The sequence below is a fragment of the Hyposmocoma kahamanoa genome, unplaced genomic scaffold (assembly GCF_003589595.1).
Source record: "Hyposmocoma kahamanoa isolate Upper Pololo Valley unplaced genomic scaffold, ASM358959v1 62, whole genome shotgun sequence".
In the NCBI taxonomy this organism is placed as follows: domain Eukaryota; kingdom Metazoa; phylum Arthropoda; class Insecta; order Lepidoptera; family Cosmopterigidae; genus Hyposmocoma; species Hyposmocoma kahamanoa.
The window spans coordinates 6,959,391-6,975,904 of record NW_020653850.1 but is presented as its reverse complement, the minus strand read 5'-3'; the positions used below and the strand labels follow the sequence as shown (position 1 = coordinate 6,975,904).

Here is a 16,514-nt window from a genome sequence, read left to right as displayed (position 1 = left end):
TTTGAACTTCAAACACACACATAGAACAAAAACCATCTGCTACTCAACTCAACACACGCACTTATACACTCATTCGTACATCCTCACGCCTTAAGTGTACTAGTAAATTCACCTTGTAAGATTATAATTACCTACGTCTGTACTTACCTTTGGTTCGGAATGTGGAGGGGCTGGGGATCTGTAATACAGATGTCCTAGTAAAGACGCGATCTGTTCACCATTATTAATCTACCGAATCAGCTTACGACACTTAAAAGATAATCCGTAACAGTGTAATTTCTAAAAAAAACATGTTCTCCAATTCCATTATCCCCCAAGCAGCTCCGTCCCCAAGACAATCCCAAAGCAATTTAAATTACGTCTTTGAAAACTTATTCTACAAGGCAACTGGCCACCAGCTGTTCATTTCACAGGTTATTACCGACGTCCTTTCGTTTTTCACCCCGACAGTGACGTATGTTCTAATTTATATAACTACCAACAATACTCAGTTCTTTTGGTTTTTTTTATTAAGCCGTAAGGTTAAAAGATTTCTGCTTCAGTGTAAAGTGAAGTTATCTAAGTTTGCATGACACGCTCGACCCATTGTCCTCGTGGATATGTCGCAGCCGTATTACATAAAGCGCTGTATTAAATTACGGCTAGCCGCTTTACAAAACGGCGCCGTTTTGTAATACGGCTACCTTGTGTACGGTCCAATTGTGATACGTTCTACGAAGCGGCGGCCAATGTTTAGCCGTATTGTTGATAGGAGAAAATGTCACCTTGACTATGAATTATGAACAACAGATACAAAACTTGCTTCATGGATTTTAAAAATATCAGAAATCTTATTATCGTCGAAGAAGATGTGAAGATCTTATATCTATAAGCAGGTACGTGACACAGTCTCGTAACAAGGCTCAAGGTAAGGCTCAAATTGTCAACTTCAGAATTTTTTTAGGAAGAGTAATTATTGGTAGAGAAATAATTTGTTACTTATGTTCACCTTTATTCACTATTTTCATATTTCATATTTTTACTTTTTCCACACCTAAAACTAGAGACGGTTACTGTATGCGATGCCATTTTTGTTGTTATAATAATGCAGCGTTACTGTATTTGTATTATGCGCGGCTATATTTGGAACTAAGTATCTCAAAGCAGCATAATAATTGCGCGCCCTATTGTATTCCGGCGGCACATTTCTTAGCCGCTTTGTGAAACGCCACGTGCTATTACAGTGTGGCCTGCTTTTTATAGGCGAATTACGATCCGGTCGAATACGAGGTAGCCGTGTTAGAATACAGCGCCGTTTTGCAAATCGACTAGCCAATTTAGTCAATACAAAACTGAGACCGTATTAAGTGAGTTCTTTACAGTACAATTTATTGAGCGTTATGAATTAAACTGAAGATACATTTTTACGATTTTTTTAATTGTGATGATAATGGAGTGACAAGATCTCTTAAAATTTGTGTAATTAAGTGTTCTACGTTTTTTACTTAATACTTCTAAACACAAAATTAATTATTCAAGTGTATGATAATGGCACCCGTCTACAGGCCCCTATGATTATAAGAAAAACAGTGTGAAAATAAACATTTTAATTAGTTTTATCTATTCTTTCTATTTAGGCGAGTCACCGAAGGAGAAGCGGGAAAAACTGTTTTGCTAGATCAAATGGTTTTGGCTTTTTCACATTAAATAACGGTATTACAAAATATACGATACGCCTAAGGATATTATCTAAAAAATATGCTACTGTGTTACACGATAGGATGTATTTTACTCGATCACATAACATCCTGAGAGCAGGCTAAAATAAAGACTAAAATGAATTATTTAAGAATAAAATATTTAATTTGCATATAATTTTAATATGGCGATATTTCTATTATTAGTATTATTTCTTAAGGCACTACAGAGAACCTGCTAAATGCTGAAATGCTTTTTTTACTTGAATTTATTTTTATCAGTTTTTTTGTTAATTGAATGAAAATTACGTATTTTGCGTCAAATAAAGCCTACTACATGTTATTTTTCAGTTTCCAACTGAAGCTCTGTAGATAAATTCACATTTATTCACATGCACCCGCTGTCCCATCAGTCGCCATCGGGCGTAATGCGTGTGCACTACTGCGTTCCGGTTTTGAAGGGTAAGAATGCTAGATAACTTATGTCTCAGGGTGACGGGTTCACCGAAGTGACCTCGGGTCTTTCTCAAAGCTCTCAGTGGCACTGCAACTGCTATGGACAGCCGTGTCGCTTACCACCAGGCGCACCTCTTGTTCGTCCCGTCACTTGGTATAATAAAATAAATAAAATTAAAGAGGAGTAACACTATCTACGCCATTAGTTTTCACTGTTTGGGATAAAGTATTTATTAATTCTCGGTCCCTCATTCAAAACATCAACAAGAAGGATGGCCTCGCAGCTAAGCCGGATTAAAAAGTCAAAAATAGGCCTCGACTGCGACTACTTATTCACACCCTTCGGGATTTATACCCTAAGGCCGCGGGCAAACAATGCTATTCTTTCAACAAAATTAAAACCAAAAAAATTTTGACTGACAGGAAGACTTTGCAGTGTGCAACGATCATAGTACGATATAATACCATATCCGCATAGATAATGAGTAAAAGTGAGCAGCTTGATTTTAGTCACGACGCGTCGTAAAGGTTCATCATTTTACTTTTAAAAAATATTATCAAAATACGATGTTGTTACATAAAACTACAAACAAAATAAAATTATTCGACTATAAATAATCTTTCTTCTGTATGCGGAAACTGATGAAATTTAAGATTTTGGTGATATGCAATCTCTAACTATTTTCCACGCAACAAATCGCTACAACAGTCACACGAAATATTTAACGTCAAAACCGCAACCCTGAACGGGGTGTCCCGAGTGAGTGTATGGCAGCTCGGGCACGCACCCGATTGCTCTGTCTAGACGTGTCCGTTGGCCTACAGTTAGAATTGGTTAGAAGTGATAAGAGGTATTAATGGACGTGAACGCTTTGTAATGATTTCAGTATCAAATAAGGGATATGACAATAGTTCGCGTAGACCCCAAATAGGTGTGAAACGAATATTATTTAAAAAAGTTTAACTAAATTAACTTGTTTTTATTATTGATGCAAAGATTGAACACAGAGAAAAAGTCCTTCAATCTGACTGGACTCAAACCAATGAAAAATCCAAGAAATAAATAAAGTAAATAAGTTACAATATCGAGACAAAACCCTAGAGATAAATTATATAATTTTGTAATAAAACAAAAAATATCTAATCAGAGTTTTTTCGGAATTTAATTTTATCAAAACAATTCAATATTGAGTATATTATTGGTGGTGGTGTCTGTGACTGTAGTTGCGCCTGTGTTAATTTATTTTATTAATTTTATGTAAAGGGGGGTAGGAAAATTAAACGCATGAAAAAATATTCAACACAAACGCAGTTATTCTGCACGATTTAACCTTCGCTGGGTTCGCGGAGTAGCAAATTAATTTACTTCCATTTTCCAAACAATTCAACCATATTACAATCTTTTTTCTTTAAATCTATAATAGATTGAATAATCACAAAAGGTATATATGTATACTTAAATTTATATTAAAGGTATACCTATCTCAATTTATCCGTTTAGTAGAACCCAATTACAGTACTAGTATAATAAATAATAATAATAAATAAATAACGCACACACTCAACATAGCCCCACACTAGGGAAACCCTGTGTCGCGGGTGCCATGGACACACACATAGACAACCACAAATTACACCCAAACTCACGAGAGAAATAAATGTAAGCCATACAAACATTTCTCCCGGCCCGGGAATCGAACCTGGGACCTCTGCGTGGCAGTCCGGCATGGTAACCGTTCGGCCACGGAGGCAGTTAAAGTATATAAGCTTATAATACACGTTAGCCTTTTGTACTCGTATTTGAATAAATAAACTGTTTATTAATTAATTAGACTATCGTTAAAGCCTTATACCTAGGAGTGTAGCCACTGCGTAGCCCTTCGTAACAAGTTTTAATTATGGCTGCTACTTGAACTACAGTTGGAGTTACCTTAAACGAAGTTGTCTACTTTAATGTCTTGGACATTTTCTTTAAGAAAATTGCGCGCACGCTATGTCGTCTACGAGGTCTTAATCTGTTTACCAGGTTCACAGGGACGATATTAACTTTCTAAGAGAGTAATAAGTTTTTAAAATGACCTTAGCTGTTGTAGTCTTTTACTAATAAGTTTTTTTTAATTTGTACCAGCGCTTAAAAGTTAACTACTGCTTTTTTATTATAGCAATTTAGTAATTATATAGTAAATACGTGCTACATAGCAGACGAGGTATGAGAGTGCTATGGTTCCGGTGCATTTTCATTTTATTTTGTTTTAAAAGCATATTGTATAACGTATAATAAATGTATAATGGCATAACCTTTTAAAATGTAACTCTTCCATTACATGTTGGTCTTTATATATATTCTTTATCATTATTATTGGCCTGTATTAAAGACAACAGATCTCAAATTTTACAAAGATACGTTTAACTGTGAGAAATCATGACGTTGTCAAGTGGTCAAGTAGAGTAGTCAAGTGGATTGCACACCGGTTTTCATGGTGTCGCTATCTCTGAGGTCCCGAGTTCAAACCCCGACCAGGTCAGTGTAGAAACCAAACTTTTCTATATTGTCTCGGGTCTGGCTGTTTGTGGTACCATCGTTTATTTCGATTTCCATAACACAAGCTAGCTACTTACTTTGGTTTTGATCCCGTATGTGATGTTGCCTAATATTTAGTTTAAAAAATAATAACAGTATGCTTAAGAATCTCTGAAAGTTTTTCTTTTCTTAACAAGGCACCTTTACAGCTACAAACGCTAAAATGGTTCCACTATAGTCCATTTCACATAGAATGGATACTGTGACATTTCAAATTTTTACGTTGCATGCATACTATTTTTAATTACTCTCACAATCAGGTCACAAAAAGAAATAGTCAATTTGTTGTTATACACCAAAAACAAACAATATTTGTTTCAATTGTAATTTTAAGTCAAAGCAGTCAAAGTCAAAGAATCATTTATTCCATATGTAAAATAAATTTACATTTCAAAACGTCACATTTAAGGTACTGCTCGTTCACTACGCTGACTTCCCTGAGAAGAACAAGCAAGAAACTCTAAGGATTGCTCTTTTCAAATAAACTTAATGCTATGGAATACACTTTGAATCAAATTTGTGTGGCGCCATGTCGTCTTTCCATACATCTTTATTTTACACACGTAGCCTTCAATTTTCTAATATGACTTTTCAATCAAAATATTTTAAATGTAGTTTTTAAACTGAGGATATGATAATCTTAATATATCATCTACGGAATCTTATTGTAAAAACGTATACAGTTCCTCATAAAAGAGTTGTTTACCTTGGTTAAACTTTATCGTGGTACCATGGAGTTTGGACTTAGCTCTAATAAAATAAAAATTACACTATGTAAAGTAAATAAAAAAAGAAATGATAAAGATAAAAATAAATTAACCCAACTACTTGATGCGTAAACCAGAATCATCGAGTATATAACCAGAAATAGAGACGAAATGTCATTTAATTTGTTTGAAAACTATTCTGTCAAATTATTCCGGTGACAACTGCGCTCCGATTGGCCAGTCCGAATTCGAAACAATTGGCGGGTGTCGTCAACTACTACTACTACCTTCGTGGCCGAACGGTTACTATTCCGGACTGCCACGCAGAGGTCCCAGGTTCTATTCCCGGGCCGGGAGAAATATTTGTGAAATATGTGGCCTACATTCATTTCTCTCGTGACTTTGGGTGTAATTTGTGGTTGTCTATGTGTGTGTCATGTATGTTAAGTGTGTGCGTTATTGTTTTAGTAGCTTAATAACATCCTTTTTATTTCGTTTATTAATTGTTCTTAAACCATAGCTCTAAATCGACTCTCTCTTCGTAACAAACTGTCACGATGAGATATATGAATCGATTTTTTTCCATTTGATTTTACATCACTTTCTTACATCACACATCTCTAGAAACTTCAAATCTCAAACGTCACCGTACCTATGCTATGTGAAATGGACTATAGTTTATTATAATAATTAACACAAAGATCGAACACAAAGAAAACTTCCCTTGATTACAAACCCTAGACATACAAACGCTGGCATACAGACGCTGGTTGGAGTCCTATTAGATCGAATGAATTTTTCTTTATATATACGTTTAATCTATTACATTACCAAGCTACTATAGGTGACCATAAACAAACTAGTATGATGAAAATTATCTTATAACTTGTAGAAATTATCAAAGAGAAAACTCATCAGTCAATAGGCCGCTATATTAAGAATCCATTATTAGACTCTGTAGAGGATATTGATTTTCTAAAATGAGAAAGTAGGTCGGATGCATATTACCTGAATTTTAATTTTGAAATGCCTGAATCGGTAACATCAAATTGTTCGAAACTAAAATAGTGAGGTTGGAAATAAGAATTACTTTTACCACATTCGCGCGAGCATCGTGCCGTTGCCAATTGATGTGCTGTGGCAGATATTTTTCTCATACATTAATGCAAACGTTTAAACGGTACGTTTTCTTACAGACTATTAAATGAATGTAACAAATAATTATACTGATGTCAATAAACGTTGTCGTCTATAAACCGCACGCCAGAGATCATTGGTATGCGTGAGTAGTGCTTACTTAAGCTGTGAAATACTGCGTGTGACTAGAGATTCATTATTATTATCATCTTTAGTCTTCTCAGCTTGTTAGCTGGTTTGAACTACATTTACGGACCTAAGTCAAGTAAATGCAGTATAGCGTGTATCTACGAGTATTATTATTATTATTTATAATATCACGGTACGAACAAGTCGTGCGCTTGACAGTAAGCTACACGCCTGTCCATAACAGTTGTTTTTTCATGATACTAAGTGCGGGACGAACAAAACGTGCACCTGGTGATGAGCGACACGCATGTCCATAGCAATTGCAGTGCCACTCAGAGCTTTAAATCGCAAAGATCTGAGGGGCACCGTCACTGCGTCTGTCACCCTAAGATTTAAGTTCACAAGTCCCATGTGCCAGTAATTTCACCAGCACCCTTACCTTTCAAAATCGGAAAACAGTAATGCTGACATTACTGCTTGGCGGCAAAAATAGATAAGGTGGCAGTACTTCCCTGAACGAACTGTTTCACAAGGAGCTCTACTGCTAATATTTTGATATGTTGCAGAGCAATGACGTCACTATTAAAATTCTGTATGACCGAATAGCGTTCTCTTACGTTTTTCGATAAAATAAAAGAAATCAAAGGACGGAATAGTATGTTGTTCTAAATCAATTACAAATGTTTAGAGTGGCGTAGTACGTAGATCTTGTGGATGTGATAAACTATCCTATTGTTAGATGTTTTTCTTTTAAATCGACCACACCGCATTTTCTCGAGGATGTCGTAGTAACTATCAAATAAATTCAGGATAAGAGACGACGTCAATCTGCTCACCATTTGGTGAGCTGTATTTACAGCGATTGTGTCAATTTGTGCCTTATTTCAAAGAGGTAGCATGCAAAAAATGAGCCTCATCATTAGAAAATAACTCATGGCGTCTGCAATAAGAAGAAACGTCAGATGACAAATTTTTGCGAACATATTCCAAGCATTTGCATGAACTGCGCAGATCCAATTCTAATGCAAATCGCGCAAACACCGCACGAATGCCACGTAGTTATTCATGACTGATTTCGACTAGGGCTTGCATTAACTGAATGTCACTCTAAAACAATCCACAGTTCTACACAGGTTAGCCATACTCAAATACAAACAATCTATAAAAATAACACAGCGTTCACATTTGCAAATAAATCTATTAAAATTTATTGTTGAATGTTATACCAGATTATTATTAACACAGCTTATTAACACAATCAAGGTGCTAGCACATCAGGAAAATGTTGCTGTTCATTTATTTCATCCACATTCAAAGTACATCATTTTTCAGTCGACGTAGTTGTCTTAGACGTTATTAAAAAACGTTTCTACATTTGAAACCAAAAGCACTTTATAATAAATTTCCTAATCTCCCTGTGTCCGGTTTTTAACTTTTCATTAACAAATTCATTAGACTGACAACCCTTACCCGAAATAAACCCCTAAGTTTGCATCTTGGAGTTCACTCGGTCCCTTTGAATAGGATTAAACTGGTAACTCTGAGGAAGAAGAGGTGTGCTTTTATCATTATAAAGATACTTCTCGACAATTCATATATAATCAAAAAAAAAATCTGAAATAAACCTACACTTGTAGAGGAATACGCAGAAAGTTCGAAGAGGGGCTTGTTTGCTTTAGTGTTAACTTCTAATTGTCATTGTGAACCCACACCACGCCCATACTGAACGTGTGTTTTGTATAGGGTATCATAAGCACACTACAGCATGAGTATATTACGTCAGGACTACATTATGTTTAATATGAATGCGGTACTCATGCCTGCTGACAATGGAAGCCAACCATAACTTGTATCGTTGTTGTATTTTGACTTGTAAATAAACAAAATAAAGCCCAAGTGTTATACAGGTCGTATCATTTACTAAAAATTTAATTATTATAATTACGAGTAATTAAAAAATGTCCCTTGTAATGATAATAATAATGTATTGTTCCGAAAAGCATTATATTAAGTATAGTACATTTATGTGAATTGTATAATAAATAATAAAAAAATAAGGACTAAAGAGTGCATATTACTTGGAAAAAGGCTGGTGCTTATACAGTCGCTACACGCTGACTACAATTTTCTGAGCTTCAAGCCAGCGGAAAGTGCCATGAGTAGAGTAAATTAAAAAATCGGCAATCAAACCCGGGACGGTTCGGCAGTTAATGTTTGTTAATTTTTTAATTTGTACTTTTTTGTTAACTTTACAAGTGTATATTTATGTGTTGTTAACCATGAATGAATGTTTTTCTATTCAAAGAAAATAAAATAAAATTATAATTATGAACAATGTTGTTTCGAAAAACGATGCGTTAAAATTAATGGCCTTTGTGAATATTGATTAACAAAGGGCATTAATTTTAACATGAGATTTTTTTATGAAGAAGGTTCTAATCTCTCACTAGCAGTTCAGAATGCCGAAAAATCCAGTTACAAAGATCTTTGACAAAAACACAGGAGAATTTCGACAACTGGATAACTTGACCCATAGCCCGGGTTGTAAGAGTAATACTACGGTGCAGTATGGTCGTGGCTTCAAGTCCCATCGGGTCGGAAAGGTTTTTCTATATGTCCGAGCTTTGTGTTAGTAAACCTAATAAAAACTACAAACACTTCACAAAATGTATTATTATTAATACATAAATAATACTTTACGTACTTAAAAATTGTTAAGGGAGAGTTACAAAGTTTACTACTTCACAAAACAATTTATTCGCTCACTAGCATCGTTCTTTGTAAAACAACAAAATTGTTAAAACCTCTAACAATGTTTATAAAAGGAAAACGCCTTTAAATAGAGAAACAGAATCAAACGCTTCCTTCCTATTTTTCTTTTTAAATTTTGTAACACGAAGAGAGAAAGTTCCCTAACGCTTCCTTGTTAAATCGAAACTAATTTTCACAGCAACTAACAGGACTAACAATTTCCATTTTCTTTGTTCACAGATTGCCGTCTTTCGCCGCTTTATTGAAACAATTAACTCAGAAAAGAAACACTAAAACTAACATAGTGATCAAAACTGCTTCAGAAACAGTCAACGACACCTTCGAAAGAAATCACAATCCTAAGCTATTATCTCTCATCCCATTCAAGTCGTTAGTTGAGTGCCCAAATGTCCCTTGAATTATTTAACATGTCAAATATCCTCTTCAGCCCTTTGTGACAAAACTCAGCCTCAAATAACATTAGTGCTTGTCGTTTCCAATTTGACTCAGGTTTGTCTTAATGGAATTTGGTCGTCTGTTTCAATAAATAATGGTGTAAGTGTTTTGAACTTATAATTAAATTAGTGGTTAATAACCACGAAGACGTGGGTGATGAAGAACATAACAACAACTTGGAAATGATGCCAAGATAGTGAATGGTTAGGGTGCGATTACATTACCGACGCAATAGCGATTATAGAAAACGACATTTATTTGCAATATAATACATATTTTGTGAAAGATTTAAAAGTAATTTAATGATTGTGGAAAAACTCGCGGAATTAGAAGAATTGATGGAGTCGATTCGAGAGCGTTTATAGCAAAAGTTATTCTGTGAAGGAATATTTTTTACCAACTAAATTTGTAACTAATGAACGTGCGAACAATGCATGCGAGTGAGTGTTCAGTGAGCGTGATGGTGCGGTTTCATTAGCGAGCGGAGCTGGTTCGAGTTAAAGCTGGGTGCGCAACGCCACGGCGTCGCCGGTGGAGGGTCGCGGGGGCGCGGGGGACGAGGCCGATCCCGCGCCCGCGCCCGCGGCCGACGCGGAGGCGCCCGTGCGCCGCCGCCGCCACCGCCCACTCTACCGCCGCCTCTTCCACTATGTCCGCACTGCATGGACCGGCGTCAAGTTTGCTCTAGGTATGCTCCATATTTTATACTAGGTATTCACTTAATGTAGTTAATTTTCGATAGTGTTCAAAATTCTCAATTTTGTTTACATAAATATTTCTTACTGAAATATTACGAAAATTTGCTAAAACATTCATTTCATTATTAATTTATATACTTACACATTTTGCTCTCTATACTCTTCATATCGTTATCATAAACTTAAACCTTCTTTCTCCTTGACCATTTCCATATCAACCTTTCTAAAACGAAACGGTTAACCTAAGTAACCAATACTCGAAAATGTGAAGTATACTTAACCCCAGTGCTCGTTCCCTCTATGCAGGAAAAGAATTGGGTAAAAATTTACGGAAAAATCAAAGCTCTTGAGGGTAATGAGTTGACTATTTATAAGACTCCGGAGACTTCAGCGCTGCGTACCTAACGTATACAACACGAACAAAGACAAAGTTTTAACTTGGAATATACAGAACAAACATTTTCGAATCTTAGGATACTTTAACAATCACTTGTTCTTGCTGGAATTACTTGCGCTTTGTTTTGTTATGTATGAAAAATATATACTATAACACAAATACAAACAAATATTACACAATATATAAATCATATAAATACTTATTTAACACAAAATCAACTTCTTTGTTATAACATTATTCATCATATGTAAAAACATGTCCGAACCTACTTCCGCTAATGGTAAAATGATATCAATTAGTAGTTAGTGGCCTATATTCGACAGACCGCACACAATTGAGAAATGAAAACTGTTTTCTCGCTAATAGAAAATGTTTAAGTCATAATAATGCATGAATACAAATTAAAATACTGCACGTTTTCGATGCACCCTATATACAGGGTTTTTTTTTTGTAAAATTCTAACAACCTCGTAGGAATTAGTAACATCATAAACAACAATTTTGATTTTACTTTCCTACAAAAATAAAGGTATTTAAATAGATCATTCTAAAAAGTGACAAATCTGTGCGATAACAAAATACAACTTGCTTCCTGTCCGATGCATAACGCAGGAGCGAGGAATTGGGGTGGTCGGGGTGCAGGTTTAGAGCAGCAGTAGAGCTTCTGGTGAAAGAGTTCATCCAAGGAAGTACAGCCACCTTACCTATTTCTGCCGCCATTACAAACACATATTACATTACTTCCGGTTTGGAAGGGTAAGGGTGCTGGTGAAATTACGGGCACATGGAACTTGTCAAATTATGCCTCACGGTGACGGGCGCAGTGACAGTGACCCTAAGATCTTTGCGATTTAAAGTTCTGAGTGGCACTGCAACTGCTAAGGATAGGCGTGTCGTTAACCACCAGGTGCACAACTTGATCGCCCTGTCACATGGTATTATAAAATAAAAGGTTTGAACTTGCAAGTTGCATACATACATAGATCTAAGGTATGCGATACAAAAAATAACTTAAAATTTTTGGTAAATTTATTACGTTTTCTAATAAGTCATGGAACAATTGATGTTGCTTATGATGTCGATGTATATTACAAATAATCCTATATAACAATCTGCACTTCAAATGTACCATATGATTGAACAATTATTTCTATATGAAATGAAACTATTTTTCCGGATTTAAATCGCGTATATTCTAATTTCTATTAATAATTAAAATAAATTGAACTTAATAAAAATTCATTCAATAAAATAATTTGTAAAACTTAATATAGCGTAAATTGGAATGTTTTCTTTGTAAAATTAAAAATAAGGTATTTAATTAATAGCTATTGTAATTATAGTGGAAAAAATAGGGTGGTTTGCTTCAATATTAGACATAACTGGTTGAAGACTGTACCACCTCAGTCAACCGTGACCATGGGACCTGTAAAGGGCCCGAAACGTCGGTTTGTTTGAAAAAACAAATATACGCGATTTAAATCCGGTAAAATAGTTTCATTTCCTATGTGTAACAATCGCGAAAACCTAAGAACTCGATAATTATTTCTATAACTAATAATAGTATGTCGAGTAGGTACTTATTCCAAAATATGATTATTTTTTGCTGAAAATCACTGTCCGTAAATATTTATAAATTAATTAAATTTATATTCCCTTTAATTTCAAAGACTTGCGGTTTACCGGATCCAAAATAGTAACATTTCTATTAAGAATTTATTCACTGAAATCAAATATAAAATGAGGTCAAAAGCGACTAATGGAAATAGCGATTGGTATTTACATAATTCGAAATTGCTCTTAAAAGAGCTTCTCATTCGAAATGTGAGTGTGGAGTTAAACCTAAAATAATAACGCAGCACTTCCACGTTTCGACGAATTACGATTATTATTATTGTAAAACAAAGGCAGATCTCACATGTAACATCTGTCGCGGCGATACGCGACTGTACGAAGCGACAGCTGTATGCAACACTGTAATAGAAAAACGCATCCAATGATATAATATCATTCATGTTACGTGGCACCGCCAATTTTTACAGTCATTCATTCTGGTAAGATTAAGTTAACTTAAGTGTTATTACAATTTAGAAGGATGAAAAAAATAAACTAACCTGGTTTCAACTACAAATAACTTAACAAAACACATTAACACAACCAAACCAGTTACACAACAAACTCCAACCAACACTTAACTCAATATTTATTCGGTAGAAGCGCAGCCACCGCCGACAAATTTACACAATGTACAGAAAAACGATATAGTTTATGTTATATTGCATTTAACAATGTTTTGTTTGAAAAAAAACAATCAAGTATATAGTAATAGATGATTACAATACCAAATCGGAAAAAAAGTCCAAAATAAAACGATTTAACATTCACAAAAGTTTAGCGCATGGCAAAGAAACATTTAATTTGGAGCCCGCATCGTGTTGAAAGTTTTCTCAACTATTTTCATATACTTAAGGAAACTAAAACTTTAACCAAGTGCTTTACCTCAACGATAAGATTGTCTTAGAAGTGATGGTACCTGGAGCAGACAAGTCAAGTTGCATTTGCATACAAACAAACTTAAAAAACGTAATGCCTCTTAGGCTTTATTCAGAGTGGCGGTGGGCGCGGGTACGGGCGCGAGTGCGCTCACAGTAGGTCTATTGGCTCCGTCCGCTCGTACTTTTCACAGCATTTGATCTAGCGTCTAGCATCTGTTTGCGATTTGGACGTGTGGATCTACCCACTTGTAGCCGCTTCGGCACAGAAAGGGAAGACGCCAAGACCAGCGGACCCGCACCCGCCGCCGCACCCGCGCTTGCACTCTGAATGAACCCTTAGTCAGATAGGCCAACGACCACAGAAAGATGGCTGGGTATGATTGAATGAGAAAGGCACGAGCGAATGTAGAATTGCAATTTAAGGTTTTGAGTAGTGATAAATGTATAATAATTAAAACGACAATAAATTTAATTGATTTACATAATAACATTTTAAAAAATTTGAATAAAATTTCGTAACAACTGTCACATTAGTATTGAAACTTATCTCTGAGGAAGAAATAGCAAAAAGTTGCTGTAGAGCTCCTTGTGAAAGAGTTCGTCCAGTGAACGGCCTCAAGTGCTGGTGAAGTTACAGCGAAATCTTTGCGACTTAGAGCTCTCATTGATACTGCAACCGTCATAGACAGACTTAATTTAACATAATTTGTTCGTCCGGTCACTTGCTATCACGAAAAAAATATGAAATAACTAAAAACATAAACAAAGAGTTGCTTTTTTCTTTTGAAAATTATTTATACTGAAATATAAAAAACAACTAAAAATGCTGTTAATATTTAAACCCCTATAAGCACCTCATAAGGACCAAAATATAACCACTTCTGGATAATATCACACGAATATGAAGTGAAGACATTATTACCATAACTTCTATATTGGACCGGTTCTCATCATTGTAACATTAGGGCGTCATAATCGTAAAAAGGTACGGTCTGCAAATAGTAAATTTTGCGGTAAGCCTCTAGGTCGCAAACATAACGGTATATGAGCACATAATTTTCAATATCGCCCGTATTAACCTATGTTATTAATAATATTGTTAACGAGGAATTTACATTAAGATACTGTATGTTTTCTTCAAATTGTCTTATTAAATGTAATTTGTTTTATTATTATTGATACGAAGATGGAAAACGAAGAAAAATTCCTCCGATCTGACTAAAGTAGTCGGTTGTCGAACTGGGCTACATACTGACTCAGCAGATCTTAGGAATTCTTTATGTGTTTGTTACTGATCTTTTTATTAGTTTTTAACGGCTTTTTTACTTACTTACTTTACTAACAATTTTTTTTTATTGTTTCGAAGACCCACAATATCATTTGGATTATTATTAACCCACAAAACTCGAAAATTGAAATATTAATGCCAAATGGCAGGTTCGTCTACATTTTACAAACATAAACTAAGTGATTTGAAACCTCCAAATAATTTTAAAAAATGGTAAAAACTATTGACATAGCCACTATGACTAAAAATCTTTGGGCACCATTTTCTCAAAACTATGATCATGTTGATGGACACGTTATTGCTTATCAGCATCTATTTATGTTTATTATAACGAATGTTTACGATCCATTTTCTCTGCTGTCCCTGAACAACGATTTAATAAAATAAAAGGGGCTTAAAAGACGCCAAGTTAACTTTAGAGTACAAAATGAATTAAATGAGCCACTTAACGCCTTCTGAAGCTTAGGTATTTTATTTTATACATTGTACGTTGTAATATGTTGATTGTAATATGTACATCGAGATGTGTTTTCAAGTGCAATTAAGAGGGAGCAGAGGAAAAATTCCTAATCTTCTATTTGATTTTAGAGGGGTATATCCACTTTAAAGTTAAAAATAAAATATTGTATGAGTAACTACACGATATAATCAAGCACAGACATTAATCAGAAACATAAAACAATAAAGTTTCCTCGATAGATAAAAATCACGAAATGACCTCTAACTTTCACATTTTTTTCGATTTATCCTCGAAATGCCACAGGTTATTAGGACAAAAATTAGATAATTAATTATATTTATGCATGATCGACAACTGTCACTACGAATTTTTTTTAAATCCCTTTAGTTTTAGAGTTATTCCGCTAAAACGAATTTGGTACTTTTAATGCGCAAAATTCAACATCTTCTGTCGCATGTCACGTGAATTTCAGGCATATATTTGTTTCACAAATTTGGGCGGAGCCAACGTCAAAACTTTTTTGGCATGAGAGCTGATGAGAGAACAATACAAATTTATTTTTTCACCTCACTAGCTCGGAAAGGTTTTCTTTCTCATTAGAAATCTGCGCGCAAAAGCGTTTTTGAAATTCGAAATTGACGGTGGACTGGAAACAAAAAACATAATGACACGTTTAACTACGCGATTTGTCGTACATTATTTATGTAATATAAATCCGTTGATATATTTTATTGTTATTATTGTTGACATTAAATTGACAACGATAACTAATTTTATTTGTTTTAGTTCAACTGTTTTTCTTTCATCTACCATTTTCCTCGCTATAGTGAGGTGAAAGGTTGTGTGTTCCGCTCGGCAGCAAAGTTGTTTTGCGTCTCGTGTCTTGAAACCCTCGCTGCGCTCAAGGTTCTATTTTTGAATTCTTCGCTTACTCAGGTTTCAATACAAATACTCGCGTTGTACAACAACTTTGCACTAACTGCACTATTTCTGCTAATTTTCCTGAAACCACAGCTCATTGTATTTCAATTGGGACTCCATTACGTACGCCTGATTTGAGTAAGAATTGTGTATCTAATCACTTTTAAGTAACACCTTTATTTTACCAATTCATACAATAAATGTTTCTGATTTCCGATTTCCGATTTCCAATATCATATTTCCGCTTTCCGTTTTCTGGTGTCCGGTCTCCAGTTACCACTATCCGGTTTCCGGTTTCCGGTTTCCGGTTTCCGGTTTCCGATTTCCGATTTCCGATTTCCGATTTCCGATTTCCGATTTCC

The 16,514-nt window shown here is 35.0% G+C and overlaps 1 protein-coding gene and 1 long non-coding RNA gene across 2 annotated transcripts in view; both read left to right on the top strand.

Annotated features, from left to right (window-relative positions):
* LOC113229525 overlaps window positions 1-10,335 on the top strand; it is a 202,461-nt gene extending 192,126 nt beyond the window's left edge. The window contains exon 4 of the long non-coding RNA XR_003310420.1: window positions 9,678-10,335. This is a non-coding gene — a long non-coding RNA (uncharacterized LOC113229525). The remainder of the gene's footprint in view (window positions 1-9,677) is intronic.
* An 18-nt stretch (window positions 10,336-10,353) lies between these two features.
* The window catches only part of LOC113229741 (Kv channel-interacting protein 1-like), a 234,984-nt gene continuing 228,823 nt past the window's right edge, over window positions 10,354-16,514 (top strand). Inside the window, exons 1-2 of the mRNA XM_026463424.1 lie at window positions 10,354-10,361; window positions 10,397-10,581. Of these exons, the coding sequence (XP_026319209.1) occupies window positions 10,354-10,361; window positions 10,397-10,581 (193 nt within the window). The remainder of the gene's footprint in view (window positions 10,362-10,396; window positions 10,582-16,514) is intronic.